The sequence below is a fragment of the Furipterus horrens genome, unplaced genomic scaffold, assembly GCF_987537825.1.
Source record: "Furipterus horrens unplaced genomic scaffold, mFurHor1.1.pri manual_scaffold_12, whole genome shotgun sequence".
Classification (NCBI taxonomy): Eukaryota; Metazoa; Chordata; class Mammalia; order Chiroptera; family Furipteridae; genus Furipterus; species Furipterus horrens.
In genome coordinates, this window is record NW_028327182.1 from 73,029,073 (window position 1) to 73,045,692 (window position 16,620).

A 16,620-nucleotide genomic window follows, 5' to 3' on the forward strand; every position below is an offset into this window, starting at 1 on the left:
ATTATATTAAAACTTCAAAATGTGTTAGTCTGGCAGAATGAGGGAAAATCATAACTTTGATAAAATATGGTAAGAATTTTAACCTGGACATCCTCAGAGGGTCTGTGGGAGGAGCTAGGGCTTACGGGAGGAGTTCTCGTAATCTACATCATGGTGAGAACTACAGAAAGAACCCTGTTTACAACAGAGTTCTGTGTTTATTAACAGCACCCCCCCCAACTTCTTCCTCCTTCCCTGTCTGGTTCAGTGTGTGCAGGTGTTCACCATGTCTGCATGTTCCGGATTTCAATCCTCCCTTTTTCCTAAATAATCCTCTCGGTGATGAAATACCCGGTCAATTCTGGTTTTCTAGTCGACATCTTCTTGGAACACAAGTAACTCCAGTGGGAAGACAGTAGAATCAATAAAAGAAAAACAGAGTTCTGGAGATAAAATTGTTTCTATCTTTGCATTACCAGGTTTATTTTTTGGAAGACACCTCCTCCCTGCTTCTTCCACGTGCCTGGGTTATAACTAGTACAGAAAGAAGTGCTTGATATTCTGACCCCCGGCAGTTTACATCTACTGCCCTTCTGAAAGGACCCAGTTAATGGGTGAATTTATGTGATTAACAGATGCTCTGCTTCAATTTAAGAATAAAAAAATATATAAAAAGACACCTGAAGGAAAATTTTCACATTATAACTAAGGATTTCCCCGTATTAAATGAAATATACATTTCTGAATAGGCAGATATAAATTATCCACCTGACCATTTAGACTTAGTCTAAAGAGTAACAGGGATCTAGTTAAGGAATGATGACAAAGTGCAAACCTCTCTTGGAAAACTTCAGGTTGCAAAAGGGCACTGTAATGACTTCTTCGGGATTCCTTTGGGTACAGACTTGATTCAGAGGGGGAGAAATAATTAATATTAGCCTAACAATGCTAAAGAAATAACAAGCAAAGCCTACACAGGATGCAGAGAATAGAGCTGATGGTGCCTTTCAGCACTATTGCAATATGTTTGGCAAAGCAATGAATGAGGCACTCCCATTTTCTTTTAACATGTTTATGGTTAACATCTCCTAGCACAGGAAGAGGTTTATTCAAAATACATATAAAATTCACCTTTCCTGAATCTAGCTCAGTCTTTAGGTTCCTTTTACAGAGGAAATAACCCCCACCAACCCCCACCAGATTTCTAAAATTAACACTGCTCAGAACAAAGACACCATTTGGTCAACCCCTGCATTTTCTGGATGAGTTTCAGGGAGAAGTGACCCATCTAGGTGCCCACTGCCTATTAGTGAGCAAAACCCGGGCTAGACAGCCAGGACGCAGCACCAGGGCACGGGGAGCAAAGGGCCCGTGTTTTCATTGGGCACCACCCAAAGGGGCACCAGGGGGTTCACGCTGAAATTTCACTGTTGGAGAAATTGATTTCTTTGAATAATACCTGTAAATAGTTCATTTGAATCCAGATGATAAGCAATTAGAAAGTTCCTGGTGTAATCTTCAGTCTCATACTATTCCTAAAAACATGCCTCAAGGATTCAACCATGCATGTTATGTTCAATCACAACAAAATAACAAACAAAAGCATTGAGTTGACATTTCCCCAGTCTATAATGTATAATGTAGTTTGGCAAGAGATAGGGAAAGGAAAGAGGGATATTATTAACATGAACTTTTACAGATTTATGTTTTGAACCTATAGTTGACTTACTCCAGTTTAAAATTAAGCCACACCAAAAATACTTATATTTGAGGTATACCTAGATCCCGAAGAGAAATGTGAAAATGTTTGGCAGAAATGAGACTTAGTCACCATCTTATACTGCACACACCAGATTCTGGAGTATTAGCCTTTTAATACATTGATTCCAAATGTTACTTCTGTCAAAGGAATAGCCCCAGCTGGCCCTGACAGCAGGAAGGTCTGCACTGCCCCCTCCTGGTCAGGAGCCTCACTGGTAACTCTTCCAATATCAGGCCCTTGACTGATAAATAAATAATTGAATAAACCAAAGCAAGACTTGACTGAGACATGTTAATAACGAATGCATACATGTTCTACAAAACACATACATATTCTTCTAAAACATCTTGACATTTATGCCCTGCTCATTTTATCTGCTTCAGAATTTGATATAAATAATGTTATCTAGAAAAGAAAGCTACATTCTATCCAGAGGTCTAAAGAGTACGATTTAAAATACTCTAAAGAAAAAAGAAAAGGCCACACAAAGGATTGAGTTGAAAAAAAAATAAATAACCTACAGATCGTGTTTCAGTAGTTTAAATAATATTCAACATGAACCACAAAGGATTAGAAAATTCAATTTTCTGAATTTGAAATGAGAACAAGGAAAGCTTTTAAGAGATTTTTGCTAAGATCAAAGGCAAGAGTATCAATCCTTTCAGAAGTCCTTTAACACTTGCTTCAAATGAAGAACAAAAAAAATGAATAAACCAGGTAAAAAGTGAGGACTACAATGAATCAATATTTAAACAAATCATTAGTTTTAAATGAACATAAAACAGAAGTTAGAAATGTGAAAAATGAATGCTTTCAAGGACTACAAAACATGTTCTAACTCCAGCTTTCTGCCAAGGGGCAACAATTATGTCCATTCTAGAAGGAGCGAAAGTTCCAAAGAGACAAAGTTAAAACCCAGGGGCATATAGCAAGTTAATGGTACTTCCCCCTTTCTTTGGTGGAGGGTATGGTTGGGGGGAGGGGGCGTTAAGGGGTAATTTCTTCTAATCATTATATTGGACATCAGATAATCAAAAACTTTTATTTGCATGATTAGCAGGAAGAAACACTGATTTAGGGGCTAAAAAAGTACCACTAGACCTAAGGAAGGTTAATTATTAACGTATAGAGTAAAATGTGTACATTGTATATAGGAATATGTCTTCGTATATATTTATACACATCGATGATATATTTCAACTCACTACATTCAGGGTACACAGCCAGTACACATTCCAGAACTTAGAAACCACATATGCCTGAAAAATATAATTTTAAAAATTGACTATAATCTCCAAAGTACTGATGACCTATTAACTACAATGCTACAAGGAGTCTTTTACACTGTTCGCTCCTTACAACACTTGCAATATGCCCCCAAAAGGCTTGGCTTTCTCTTGCATAGATGCGTATCAGAAAAGAGAACCTGTATAACAAACAGAGAAGATAGTAGGAAGTCTTCAGTTTGTGTTTATGCTAGATTCCAACATTAAAATACACAAACAACCATAATTCCAGGTGAATAAACTAATATTACAAGCTTAAATTATCACAGTGATTGTTGATAGTTGATAATGGTCTGTCCATTCCCCAAAGCCTCTGACTGCATCCTGTGGGTATAATCTATACTGAAACAAAATTGAAAGATGCTTCCTAGAACTCCTAATAAAAGCCAATTTTAGAGCCATGCTGAGAATCACTGCCTACCTACATCTGGTTATTTAACAATATAATAAGCCATCCAGGTCCATCTAGGCAGGAGACAACAGCCGTCAGACCCCAGGAAGTCTCATACCAGTTTCAGTGGAAACCAATACATCCCCATGCAGGTCACATTAACAGAACTGTGAAGACACGTTTCTCCCTGAAGCTACAGCTTTTAAAAAACACTAAGGAGGAAAGAGTTACAGCTGAAGACATTCCAGCTAGAAAATTTGCTCATGATTGATGGGGCTAGATCCCACTGTATCACAATCTAAGGGGGTGGACAGGAAGCCAACATGTTTCTCCAAGTCACACTAAGGTATTTTGCTGCTTTCTCTCTCACCCCCGCCACATTTTGAGGGGACCCTGTTATTGCCAAAGTCTTTTAATAATGTAAAGTTATAGAAGGGGATGGGAGGGTTAAAAGCCAATGTCACTTTCAGTGGCTCTGGATATATAACCCACGCGAAGACTGAAACGACACTGAGATCCACCTCCTGAAGCTTTTTTGTGCATTATCCAGCCTCTGAATCCCCATCATAATCATCTGCATCTCCAGCCACTGAGTTCTGTGATCCTATGACTCTATTATTCCATTTTTAAACCTGTGGAGTGGGAGTGTTTCTGAGTACCCTGCTCACACAGATGGTGGTGGGAAGAAGCTCCAGAATATGTGGCATGGAGTAAATGCCCACCTCACTATGTAATCACTCCCTTCGCACTTCATATGAACAGGGATTATACTACCCTACAGACGGTCTCCAAAAAACAAGTAATGCATGGCAGCACAGCATCAGCACACATACATGTAAGGAACATGAAAGAAGAAATTCTTCCCAGTTACATAGGCTTGAGGTATATGTCGTATCATAGGGCCAGGTCCCTACTGTGTATCAGCTCCACATACTGGGGGGAGAGCAGGAAGGGGAAAGCAGGAGAAACTAACTGGACGATAAAATCATAGATGATGTCTCTGTATTTCCATTCTAAAAATACACTGCACTGAGAAATCATTTGTCAAGGCAACGTTTCTGAGACTAAAAGCAAGATCAGTGTGCCAACCACCACTTGCCCACAGTCGTCTCATTTTGAGCATGCTTTGTCCTCCTTGTCCCCACTCTGGCTCCGTATGAAACCGGCCCAGGCCACAGCAATCTTTTAATCTAGAGTCCAGAAACCATCCCTCTCGCCTAATCTCTCCTGACTATCTTAGAGCCATTTTATAACATTACTTTCTCAGTCTGTCATCGAACGTTAGACCCCAGCAAAGATGGTATCAGATTTTGTTATCCTAACAAACAGTTGTCAATATGGTTTAACACGGTATTTCTTTACCTTGGTCTCCTTAGCAGAAAACTCTGAAGAGTTGGAAATTTTCATAGACTTTGACCGGTGGGACTGCCGCCGGATGGAATCCTCCCGGGAGTATTTCACAGAACCTGAGGTCCTCACCCGCACCTTGCTGGCACTCTGAACACTATTCACACCAATCATTTCGAAGGCTGACTGGGGAAGGGGTTTGGAGAAATAAAAAGGCACTTTCCAAACGCTGCAAGGCTCTAATGCTGGAGGAGCTCTGTCAGGTTGTGCCTGAGCAGCTCGGAGCGCTGTGATCCGCGTTAGCTTAACGAACACCAGGCTGCCTCCCCAGCATCTCCAACTACCCTGTTTGCAGCCAGTCTGATTGTTCCAGGCTCAGCTCACGTCACTGGCTGCGAAGAGGAAAAAAAATGCAATCCCACCCCTGCTACTCGGCTCTCTTTTACACACACGCACACACACACACGCGCACACACACACACACACACACACACACACACACACACACACACTCCATATTCGCACACTGGAGCAAATGGCAATTGGCCAGGTGAGCAATTCATTAACATTCCAAATCGCAACACTATTTCTCTGGTGATATTGTGCTGTAAGTCATTAATATCAGCAACAAAACAGAGATACCACAAATAAAAGTCTCAAGTAATCTGTTAGGCACCATGTGTGGTGGGACCAACAATAAATTTCCAAGAGGGGGAAAAAAAAATACCCACAGAAATCAAAAGGCTCAATCAATTACAGGCTAGTAATGGTTGGTAGCCACAAAGGCATCTTAATGATCATTTATTTTTCTTTCTTTCCTGTTCGAGGCCATACATTATTTAGCAGTGATTCAAATTGTATTGCTTTCTGAAGAATTAAATGCTTCTTATAGGCTCAGACTACTACAGCCCGATATTTAAACAGTAATTATTTCAATGTGTATGAGAAATCAAGAATAAAAACGTTATGCTACCTCCCAGACATACTGAAAAGTTAAAAAGAAAACTGGTTTGTTAGCACGTTAACTTTAAATACGGCTTAGAGTGAGACCCATAAAACCAATGCCGATCAATAAGGAGCAAGAAGCTTTTGCAAGAGCTGTAAACGCTGTCAGTGTACAAGAACACGTGCAACCTCCTGAGTAAGACTTACACACTGGGATTTCTAGAAGCCCAGATCATTCTAATTCCTGACACAGGAAGTTCTGTGAAGCATAAGACTCAGGACTGCAACACCTCATTTACATAGTATCCTGAGGGGAGAGGGTCAGCCAGAGAAGCCTCCAGACAAAGGAGGTTTTACTGATTACATAAATCACAACAGTTCAAAGTAGTTTGCAAACGCTAATGTGGGAAGAGCACGCCAATCCCACTCCCCACGTGAGAATTTTTCTTTGATGACTCAGGAGTACAAGCTTTGTGCAGAGTACGGCAGAGTACTGAGCACGGTACTGAGCACTCTAAGGCAGGCAGGCAGGGCCGTCCCCCACCGTCCACGACCCCAGCACGGGGACCTGTGGATATGGGTGTGTTTCACCCTCCATCATGGGCGTCCTCCCACTCTCCTCTAGCCATCTTCACTCTCCCTCTCTTTCAAGCACTGGATGCTTCAACTTTGCCATAAGCAAAACAAAGACATGAACTAATTTTGGTAGAATTTTGCTTACAATAATAGAGAATAGGTTTTGGAAGATCTTGGGGAATCTCCTCTTCTTTAAGCATGCTCTGAGCTTAGCGTCTATGACATTATTTTAACAATTTTGAGGTAAATTTGCCTCTCTTGGCAGGTCATTTGAAGGAATTGAAGAACTGTCCTTTAAAGTAACATAAACTTTAAAAAAAATCCTGTAGTGACTTTATATTTTATAACGCATGTAACAAACACATAAAGAGCAGTGGAACTAAACATTATGATAACATTGATCATTTAGAATATGCATAATTCTAACTTAAGCATATGATGATTAAGTTATAGGCCAATAGCTCCATCTAACACAGAATCTCCATTTATCTTCATGAAGTAAAACCCATAAAGGAACTAACAACTGAGCCAAGAAAACAATTTAAAAAGGATTATGTAAAAGGCATGAGAGACCCTGCCTCCATGTGGTTATAAATACAAAGCACTGGTTTAAAAGAAGCACATCTTTTGGTTGTTAGACGACGTCTCCAGATGAACTCAGTTTCCTTTTCCCCACCAAAAAGAATGAAAACCACGTGCTGGCATGTACAGAAATGGAATCTGATCCACAATTTGATTCCTGGGGAGTTTAGCAGAAATATGCTATCTTTACCCAAATACAGCAGGTCCTCAAATAACATCGTTTCATTATAATGTTAATGAGATGCCGCAGGAATTTAACTCGTTTATACAAATTAGCCTGTGGTAAAACTGATTTCGTTATACATCGTTTTGCTTCAAGGTGCAGAACCTATTGGCAACATTCAATGAGGACTTACTGTATGTTCTCTTTACCCAAAAACTGCCCAGCTGGCATCCTTATTCCTATATAGTGTCATTACTAATAAAAAGCTTTCATTTACTTAACCCTTCTGCTTTTTAGAAGTAGCGTGTTTGATAACATGACAGTTCTGTGAGGTGCGTGAGGTGATGTTACAACCCCCACTTTACAGACGACAAGTCAGTGGAGGAGGCTGCGACAGACCCCACATCCAGAGCCTCGCCGTAAGCCATACCACAGACACTGTCTCCCCCTCACATTGTTGTTTTCACTACCCTTTCCTTTTGAAAGGAGAAATGAACCTTCTGGCAAGTCAGTGAGAGACAGCCCTTCCTCTGCCCCTCCCCTACAGACCCTGTCCAATCAAATCTGTACCTGGACAGAGGGAACGAACAGTTGCAATGCCTCTAGTGGTCTAAGAATGAACAACAGGCGATGTTTAGACCAGATGTGAGTGTGTCCTGAAGAGGTATGTGAAAAAGAGGGCAGGACCCCTAGCCCTTGGGGCCCAGGCTGCTCTGGCTTCATTCTACTGACCTACACTTAATTCCCATGACTTTCTGATGACACCACCTCCTTCAGTCAAGCCTGTCGCTTCGTCACAGGTTAATACACTGGACTGTGGCCTCCTCTCAGTCCACACAGGAAACGTGAGCTCACAACCTTTTTGAAGCTTTCTCAAACATGCCCAGCTGCCATCCTCCTGCCTGGAACTCCTGCTCCACCCTGACCCTCCACATTGCTGGCTTCTCACCATTTGCAGTGCAGCTCAAATGCCAGCTTTTTCGAGGGACTTTCTCAAGCCATCCTCTCTAAAGGAGCCTGCACTGACACCCCAGTCCTTCTCCACCGTCACTGCCACCTCCTGTCTTCACGGCATTGCCTGCTGCCTGAGTTCATCCGCATTGCAGAGCCTACAACAGTGCCCGGCAGAGAGCAGGAGCTCAAGCGCTATCTGTCAAATCAACACACTTGTTAAATATACAGTAAGCTTTCCTGCCCTCCTCTTGTATTTCATGTCATTACATTTTCTTTTTAAAACAATTCAGCATATTTTTTTCTAAAAAATAAATAGTTCATACACAATGAATTTCCATACAAGACAGTATACGAAGTGTGTCCACAAGGTATCCAGCCATGTAATATAAAAAAATAGAGACATTTATTGACATTTATAGGACAATGACATCTCACAGGACAATGACATCTCAGTCCCCTTCAAAGTAGGCATCTTGGGACCTTACACAGTCCTCCCAATCACCATCAGCTGTCCTGTTGTATTTTCCTGAATCTCATCAAAGGTCTGAAATCTCTTTCCTTTCAAATGTGACTTTAGTTTTGGGAAAAGCCAGAAGTCACAGGGTGCCAAATCTGGCCTGTAGTGGGGCTGAGTCACCTGGTGATTTGACGTTTTGCCAAAAAATTCTACATGAGACTTGATGCACGAGCAGGTGCTTTGTTGTGATAAAGCTGCCAATCACCAGTTGCCCAAAACTGCTGGCCTTGTGAATCATCTGAATAGTTTCCACGGCCTGCGATGGCCACACAGTACACATGCTCATTCAATGGCATTTACGCCCCCATTGACTAGTATAGTGAAGTCGTCATTGTTCACGCATACACATTCCAGTCCACTCTCCTTGGCTGCAAGGTTACATCGATGTTGCACAAACCATTCCCACTATATTAACAATGGCTGGACTTTTTCAGACAGACCTCATATAGTGAAATTTAACTTTTCTTCCCATACCAGCTTCCCAGTCCCTCTGCCCAGAAACAAACACTATTGCCAGTTTCCTGTTCATCTATCCAGAGATAAGCCAGCCATGTGCTGTATGTGTGAGTGAACTTCTCACAGACTATAAGTGAAAGCATGATATATATTCTTGGTTTCTTACATCAGCACACATAAGCTATCTCACTCTCCTAAAAAGTTGCATATAGTATTCCAGTATATAGATGTAACATGTTATCAGGGTCTTATCATTGGACATGTAGTTTACAGTCTTTTGGTACCATAACTAAGGAGGCAGTGGCTATGCCTGTAATATATCACATCTTAAATAACATTTGGTTTCCAATTGTTCTCCAAACAAGTCTTATTTTCCTCCTCCTCCTCCATTTATTTCAAACCGCCCACAGTCGTGGTGTTAGGTACATATGGGGTTCGCAACTAGATTTAAGATGAAAAAAACCACTTCAAAGACATATTGGATAGCCCTGTCTGGCCCCACTCTGCTCTGAGAGGGCCTGACTGTTTTTAGAATGTTGGTGGCCCAGTCTGTGCATAGAGAGCCTGCTTGCTATAAAATAAAGACAGGTCTCCTGGAGAGCAGCAGCTGTTTAAAAGTACAAAAATAACTTTCCATAAAAACTTCAGCAGCAAATAAAGGTGACTTCCATGTCAAATAAAAATTATAGGAGAAATTTCATTATGCAGATTAATTAACTGGAAGGCATTACCTTCTGATGCTTTCTCTGAGGACACTATTTAGTGTATATGCCCTAAAAGGCTTCTAAAAAGTGTCCCAGTCAATAGAAAAACTCTCTAACCTGTCAACAGGTAGAGTCCCAGAGAAATCAACTCAATTTAATACATAGCTGTGTGTGCCTACGAGGCATTATGTGCTGGGATGTGCACAACACTGACTCTAGGCTGCTCACTTCAGGTGGGGTTGCAGGTAGATATGACAGGAAATTCTACTGCTGTAATTATAATAATGAACGCCTTCGGGATATCAGTGAACTGACTTGCAGACCCCAAATGAGAAAGACAGGAGAATATCAATGGTATCTAGGCAGATGCTGCTTTCCTCTCAGAAAATGTCATGGAACCATTAAGCAGAAAAAGCTTCTGAGCACTGGAGAGAAGCCAAGGTAGTAATGAATTCTAAATGCCAATAGTCCAGAGGTACAATTAATACCATACATAGAAGGGTTGGGGGAGGTGAGAGGCGTGAGTGGGCAGAGGAAACCAGCTTTGTTTATTTTCAGAACAGAATGGTGGATGTAATATTCACTTAACTTACGGATCTCCCTTGGTTCTTTAGATCACACTGGTGTGTATGAAACAGGAAAGTGACAGAACGCTAATATGAAAGTCAGAGGTCAGATGGTCACTGAGGCTTTCTGGCGATGACTGTCACATGGCCGAGCATCTTCAAGAATCAGGTGCTCCTGTCATAAAGGTACTAGTGAATGATTTCTTTTCTAGACTGTTTGATTGGACTTAATCTCATTGATTGAGCTGGAAGGATCCTTAGAAATAACTGCCTTGATCTCTTCATTTTATAGATGAAGATTCCCTGAGACCCAGGAACATGATCTCACAACTAATAAGTGACAGAACTGAGACTTGTGTCCAGGTTTTCTAATTTCCAATAGGAGTTGTTTTTCTCCTATGTGCTTTGCTTATTGAAGGCCACACAGTCCATGCCCACACATCTTTTCAGGCTGTAATAGGCTTGGAATGGTTACCTTGAAATGGAAAATGCAACATGAAGAGACTGACTCCAGAAATGAAACTGATGTCACCCCCTCATATAATAACTGCAGAAAGGAGACTGGAAGAATCAGCTCTACCAACAGCTTAAGAACTAGTGTCAGGTCCAGAAAAACATGTGACAGCTTCCTGACCTTGACACGGCAGGAGTGTGAGGTTTGTATCCTTTCATTTTCTGGGCGCTGTTGCTTTTCACACAGCAACACGATCGCAAAATTAGCTAACCTTTTAGAGAACAATGTCTACTGTAGTCACTGATAGAACATAAAAACAACAAATGATTTTAAATGTTAAAAATAGATAAATTAGATAAAGGCTTATTCCCTGCTTTACTTTTTCTGTCTTCTTCCAGGCTCTTCTGGCTGATACTTTTCTATCTGGGGACTCATTTTGAACCCCAGCAGTTGGTGGCATCCAGTGCTCACACCCGGACTCCCAGGTGGGGCAGCCACAGAGGCCTCCTGCTGCCTCCTGGGCTGGCCTCTGTGTCGAGTCTGAACTGGAACTTGTTGCCTTGTGTCACCAATTTATCACTTGAATGGACTGGACACACCTCACAGACTACTTTCTGAAACAGGACTCAGATCAGCAGATGCTGGATCTGCTCTCTGGTTTCTTTATCCTTCAATCTCAGTCTCGTGTGCAAATTTCATAGCCCCTCCCCTTTGTCCACTGACCCTTTTTGTAAAGGGCTGATAATGCTTATCTTTCTCCATCTCAGCAGAATACAAAAGCGAAAGGTTTTGTCTAGCAGTGGGGCTATGGATTTCCTTGGTTCGTAAGTCATTGTCTAGCATGTAAATTTAGCCCAATTTTAATGAACTATCACTATCTACAGTAACTGGCAGTTGGAAGTCAAAATCCCTATTACATGTTCAACCTAGGAGGACACATTACCTCACTCTAACAGCCCTCAGTCTTGCCTGTATTATCACATGCTTTAGTTCCATCTGTTCCTCAAACATACAAAGCAACAGGATGGGGAAGAAATCTTTAAATAGAACCTTACATTTAAAATTAAATAACATTCTTGAGGGGAAAAAACACACCCTGTACGCGTGAAATAGTTCCAAACTTGAAAAACATCATTTTCCCCTCATAAACCAAAGCCAGCCATGTAAGACATTTAGACAAGGGTCATACATTAAACACGCTATTTAGAAGCATAGAAAAATTCTAGGAGGAGTGCAACATCTGTGTGTGTATTCGTAAGACAATTCTTTATAACTGACACTATCACTTTCAGCTCAGATCTTCCCAAATGATCGCATGGAAAATAACATAGAACCTTATCTTGAAGCTATTAGGCTTTCTGGAGGGGTAGAAAAACTGATCATGTATACCTGAAACACTATAAATTCTTCTCTCTGTGCCATAAGAAGGTACTCTTCTTCCTACCCCCAAATATGTACAAAATGCAAACACAGAAATGGCATCATTTCAGAGGTCCCCAAGCTGTTCTTTCAGTGAGTAAACCAATAATTACAGATGGAATGGTTAAGTGCTGAGAAAATATTCTGTTCCATAAGCCCCCCCCCATGTACTAATCCCTTTATAACATTAAGTGTCAGTTCAACAAGCATTCCCTAAAGTGCCTAACACATGCCAGCACCGCAAATGGTCAGAGATGGCTGCCCTTGAAGAGCTCACACCAAAGACAAATTATTATCTAAGTGAGAAACTGCCAATTAAAATGCATGACTTCACTTGCATTTTTTCTAAAAACAAAGAAAACCCAGATGATGTGTACACACAGTGTGTCTGCCACATTTTGCTGCCTCACTTTCACTCATCAGAAAGTCAACTAAAAATACAAAATTGCATTTCCCATTTCTTCGCTTAGTTCACTTGGTAGTTTGGGTACCTTCCTTCCTTATCAGTTTCCATCAGTCCTTAATAATTTCAAGTCATATTTAATTTCACCAAAAATTGTCACCATTGCTGCTACATAAGAATAACTGTAAACTGTATAGTGCAAATGACTAAACACCTGTTTAATTCTGTTCACCATCATGATTTTCCTTCATTTACTCTGTCAGGCATTAGGAATAGAATACACAAAACCAAACGGAGTGCTGCTCCCACTGAGCTTACATTGAGATAGACATTAATCAAATAATCCACAGCAAATATAAAAGAGGAATTCTGGCCCTGCTATGAGAAGCACAAGATACTGAGAGTCTCCAGCAGGTTCTGACCCAGGCGTAAGTGCAGGAAGGCTCCCTGAGGAATGTAGGCCATGGGGCTGAGGTGGGATCTGAAGGATGGACAGGAAAGAGAGAGAACAATAGTCTCAGATAGCAATTTTCAATCTTTTTCATCTGATGGCACATAAAATAATTACTAAAATTCTGCAGTACACCAAAAAATATATTTTTTGCTGATCCGACAAAAAATAGGTATAATTTTGATTCATTCATACCAAAGGGCTATTGTTGTGTTGGCTCTCGTCACTTTTTAATTTGACAGACTAAAGGAAAAGAGGTCAGTGTCTCTGACTAAATACAAGGTGGGGGAGGGCAAAAAAAACCTGGAGGGCAGGTGCACTGTAGTACAGGCTTTCTCCGCTAGGTGAGTGTTCTAGGAACCCATCTGTATCAGTGTACCAGCTGGCATTGTTGTGAGAGGCTGCATTCAGCTTTAGTGATTTTTTTTTGAAGACTCTTTCAATGCATTCGCTCATTTCATGATAGGTGATTTATGAGTGCACCTGCCCACACCACACTGAGTGTTCAGCAGTTTTTGACCAAAAATGGCAGGAACCCCATGGTCTACTGTCCCTATTCACCTGATCTTAGCCGGAGCAACATTTTTTTTTTTTTTTTGGTTCCCCAGATGAAAAAGTCCTCAAAGGGAAATATGTTGCTGATGTGGAAGAAGTGAAACAAGAAAAGGCAGAAGCACTAAAAGGCATCAGTCTTCATAGGTGTATTGCATCAAATGGAGAGTACTTTGAAGGTGACTGAAGTTTAAACATGTAAGAATAAACACATAATTTTTTATAAATAAATTCCATTTTGGGGATGTCCCTCCTCATGGTCAGGTATTGAATGCTTTAAAAATTCTTGTGGCACACCAGTTGAATCGCTAGTCTACACAATTATAACACAATAGCAATAGCTATATAGTTACACAAGGAGCTGCAAAATTTGTTAATTTGGGGACATGCTCTGTTTCCAAACTTATCCTTGTCTTTCATTCTCAAAAAGACAGTAAACCAAACTGCCCGTACTACATGGGTGTTATTTTATCTTCTCAATCAGCAAGGTCTCCCCAGAACTCCAATCAAAGATAAGAATGAAACACAGAGAGTCAGAAACAATTTAAATTCCCATAAACACCAAAGCTGTGCTCCGGGGCTCAGGTCATTTTCAGGGGAGATGGTCCAGTTGGGAGTTTGGGCTGGCATCAGCTCACTCTCAAGTAAACTCCTGAAAGGTTTAGAAAAATTGTGGAGCAAATTCAGGAGTCTAGTCCGCTGTGAAATAGGTGAAGGCTAGACTATACATATCACAAGATATCAAATGATCAACTTCCCAAATTGAGCCAGACTTTTTGAAGTTTGGAGGACACAGGGCATTTCAAATACATTTCCCCCAACCTGTTGGTTACAGTACTGCTACCCCCCCAAATGAGTCCTTAACAACACCTATAGGATTTCCATGGAACCAGACCAGCTGAAAAAGTGCCACCTTCAAACAAAACAAAACAAGAGATTTCTATTTAACACTTTCTGCCTCATCCAAATTTCAGTGGGGCTAGGACTATAACTGTGGTTTCTACGAGGTTAATAGCACTCAAGGTGGCAGGAAAGTGCAATGGCTATGAGCCAAACAGACCTATATTCACATCTTGGTTTCATCATTGACTGGATGTATCACTTCAGGTAAGTTACTTAAATTCTCTAAATCTCAATGAAAAAGAGGGAATAACATGACTCAGTGGTCACTGATTTTAGGCTACTCACAACAGAAACTTCCTACTTTAGGTGAAATCCCCACCATGTGCTAAAGGTTGGGGGGTGAATAGAATGGCTATAAGCCGAGAGTAAAGGCCATGTGATCTATGCCTGGCCACTTGATGCTCCCAAGGGAGTGACACAAAGACACAGGGTCAGTAACAGAGCAGTGGTGGCAGCTACAAGGTCATGACCACCTCTTTCCCATGGAAGCAACTTGGCATTTTCCTCTGCTGTTAGCCTTCCTTGGTTGGAACCCATTTTCCTACTATGATTTTCAAACAGCCTCCCTGTCCATTTTGTGAGCTACCTGATAACCTTCCAACAATACATGCCTTTTACCCTTAAGTTATTGAGGGCCAGTTTCCATTTTTTGTTTTTGTTTTTTTTGGTAGCCAAGAACTGTGGCTGTTACAAATGACATTACGGGAGACGGTGAAACACTCAGCACACCACCTGATTATATAAGGGGTGTGCCTGCGGTAAGTGAGCAGTAAGGCTAAATGCTGAGCTGTGAAAGTCTTGTGATTTTGAGATCTGATTACTTTGCTGTCCGAGTTTTATGAAACAAACAATAAAGTAGGTGAAGATCCAGGAAGTGCAGATCATTCTAAGAAGCACCAACAAACAATAGGAGTCACGAAAATGGGGAGACAGAGAAACAACCCCCCATCGAAAGAAAAGGTAGAATCCCCAGAAAGAGTGCTAAATGAAATAGGGGGGAGCAAACTATCAGATATGGAAATCAAAACATGGATTATGGAGAAGCTCAAAGAGCTCAGCGGAAACTACAAAGAACTCCAGAAAAACTACAGGGAACTCCAGAAAAACTACAAGGAACTTAATGAGAATTACACCAGCATGAAAAAGGACATGGAAGCTATCAATAAGAGCCAGGAGGAAATGAAGAATACGATCTCTGAATTGAAGAACACAGTAGAAGGAATTAAAAGCAGGCTAGAAGGAGCAGAAGATCGGATCAGTGAGCTGGAAGACAATGTAGACAAAAACTCCCAGACAGTGCAACAAAATGAAAAAAGACTGAACAAGACTGAAGAGGCTCTAAGGCAGCTGCAGGACAACATGAAATGTAATAATATCCATATCATAGGAATTCCAGAAGGAGAAGAAGAGCAAGGGATAGAAACCTCTTTGAAAAACTAATGACAGAAAACTTCCCTAACATGAGGAGAGAAAGAGTCACGCAAGTCCAGGAAGCACAGAGGGTCCCAATGAAGATGAATCCCAACAGGCCCACTTCAAGACACATCATAAGTAAAATAGCAACATTCAAAGACTAAGAGAGAATCCTAAAAGCAGCAAGACAGAAACAACTAATAACATACAAGGGAGCTCCAATAAGGCTATCATCAGATTTCTCAGCAGAAACACTACAAGCCAGAAGGGAATGGCAAAATACATTCCAAGCAATGAAAAACAAAGGCCTACAACCAAGAATACTCTACCCAGCAAGGTTCTCATTCAAAATGGAAGGTGAAATAAGTTTCCAAGACAAAAGAAGGCTAAAAGAATACATCTCCACCAAACTAGCATTGCAAGAGATGCTAAAGGGTCTGCTTTAAGAAGATGAAGAAACAGAGAGAGACAGAGAGGAACACAAGTACAAAGGGGGAAAATGACAATGAATAAGTACTGAAAGAAAGAAGGAACTTCTACCATTTGCAACAACATGATTGGAACTAGAGAGAATTATGCTTAGTGAAATAAGCCAGGCGATGAAAGAAAAATACCTTCTGCTATCACCTATTACAGGAAACTAATGAACAACACCAACAAATGAGCAAAATTGAACCAGAGGCATGTAAACAAGGAATAAACTAACAGTAACAAAAAGGGAGATGGGAGGGAGAGAAGGGGGTAAGAAGGGGAAGGGTCTAGTCAAAGAACATGTATAAATGACCCATGGACATGGA

General features: G+C 41.0%; 1 protein-coding gene across 4 annotated transcripts in view; it reads right to left on the minus strand.

The window, feature by feature from the left end:
- PSD3 (pleckstrin and Sec7 domain containing 3) overlaps nt 1-16,620 on the minus strand; it is a 458,929-nt gene that overhangs the window by 123,718 nt on the left and 318,591 nt on the right. The window contains exon 1 of one of the 4 annotated variants that reach the window (XM_090258698.1): nt 4,781-5,160. The exons of the other annotated variants lie outside the window; for them this stretch is intronic. Within the exon in view, the coding sequence (XP_090114824.1) occupies nt 4,781-4,939 (159 nt within the window). The 5' untranslated portion in view covers nt 4,940-5,160. Of the gene's footprint in view, nt 1-4,780; nt 5,161-16,620 lie in introns of those variants that run through there. 4 annotated transcript variants of the gene reach the window in all.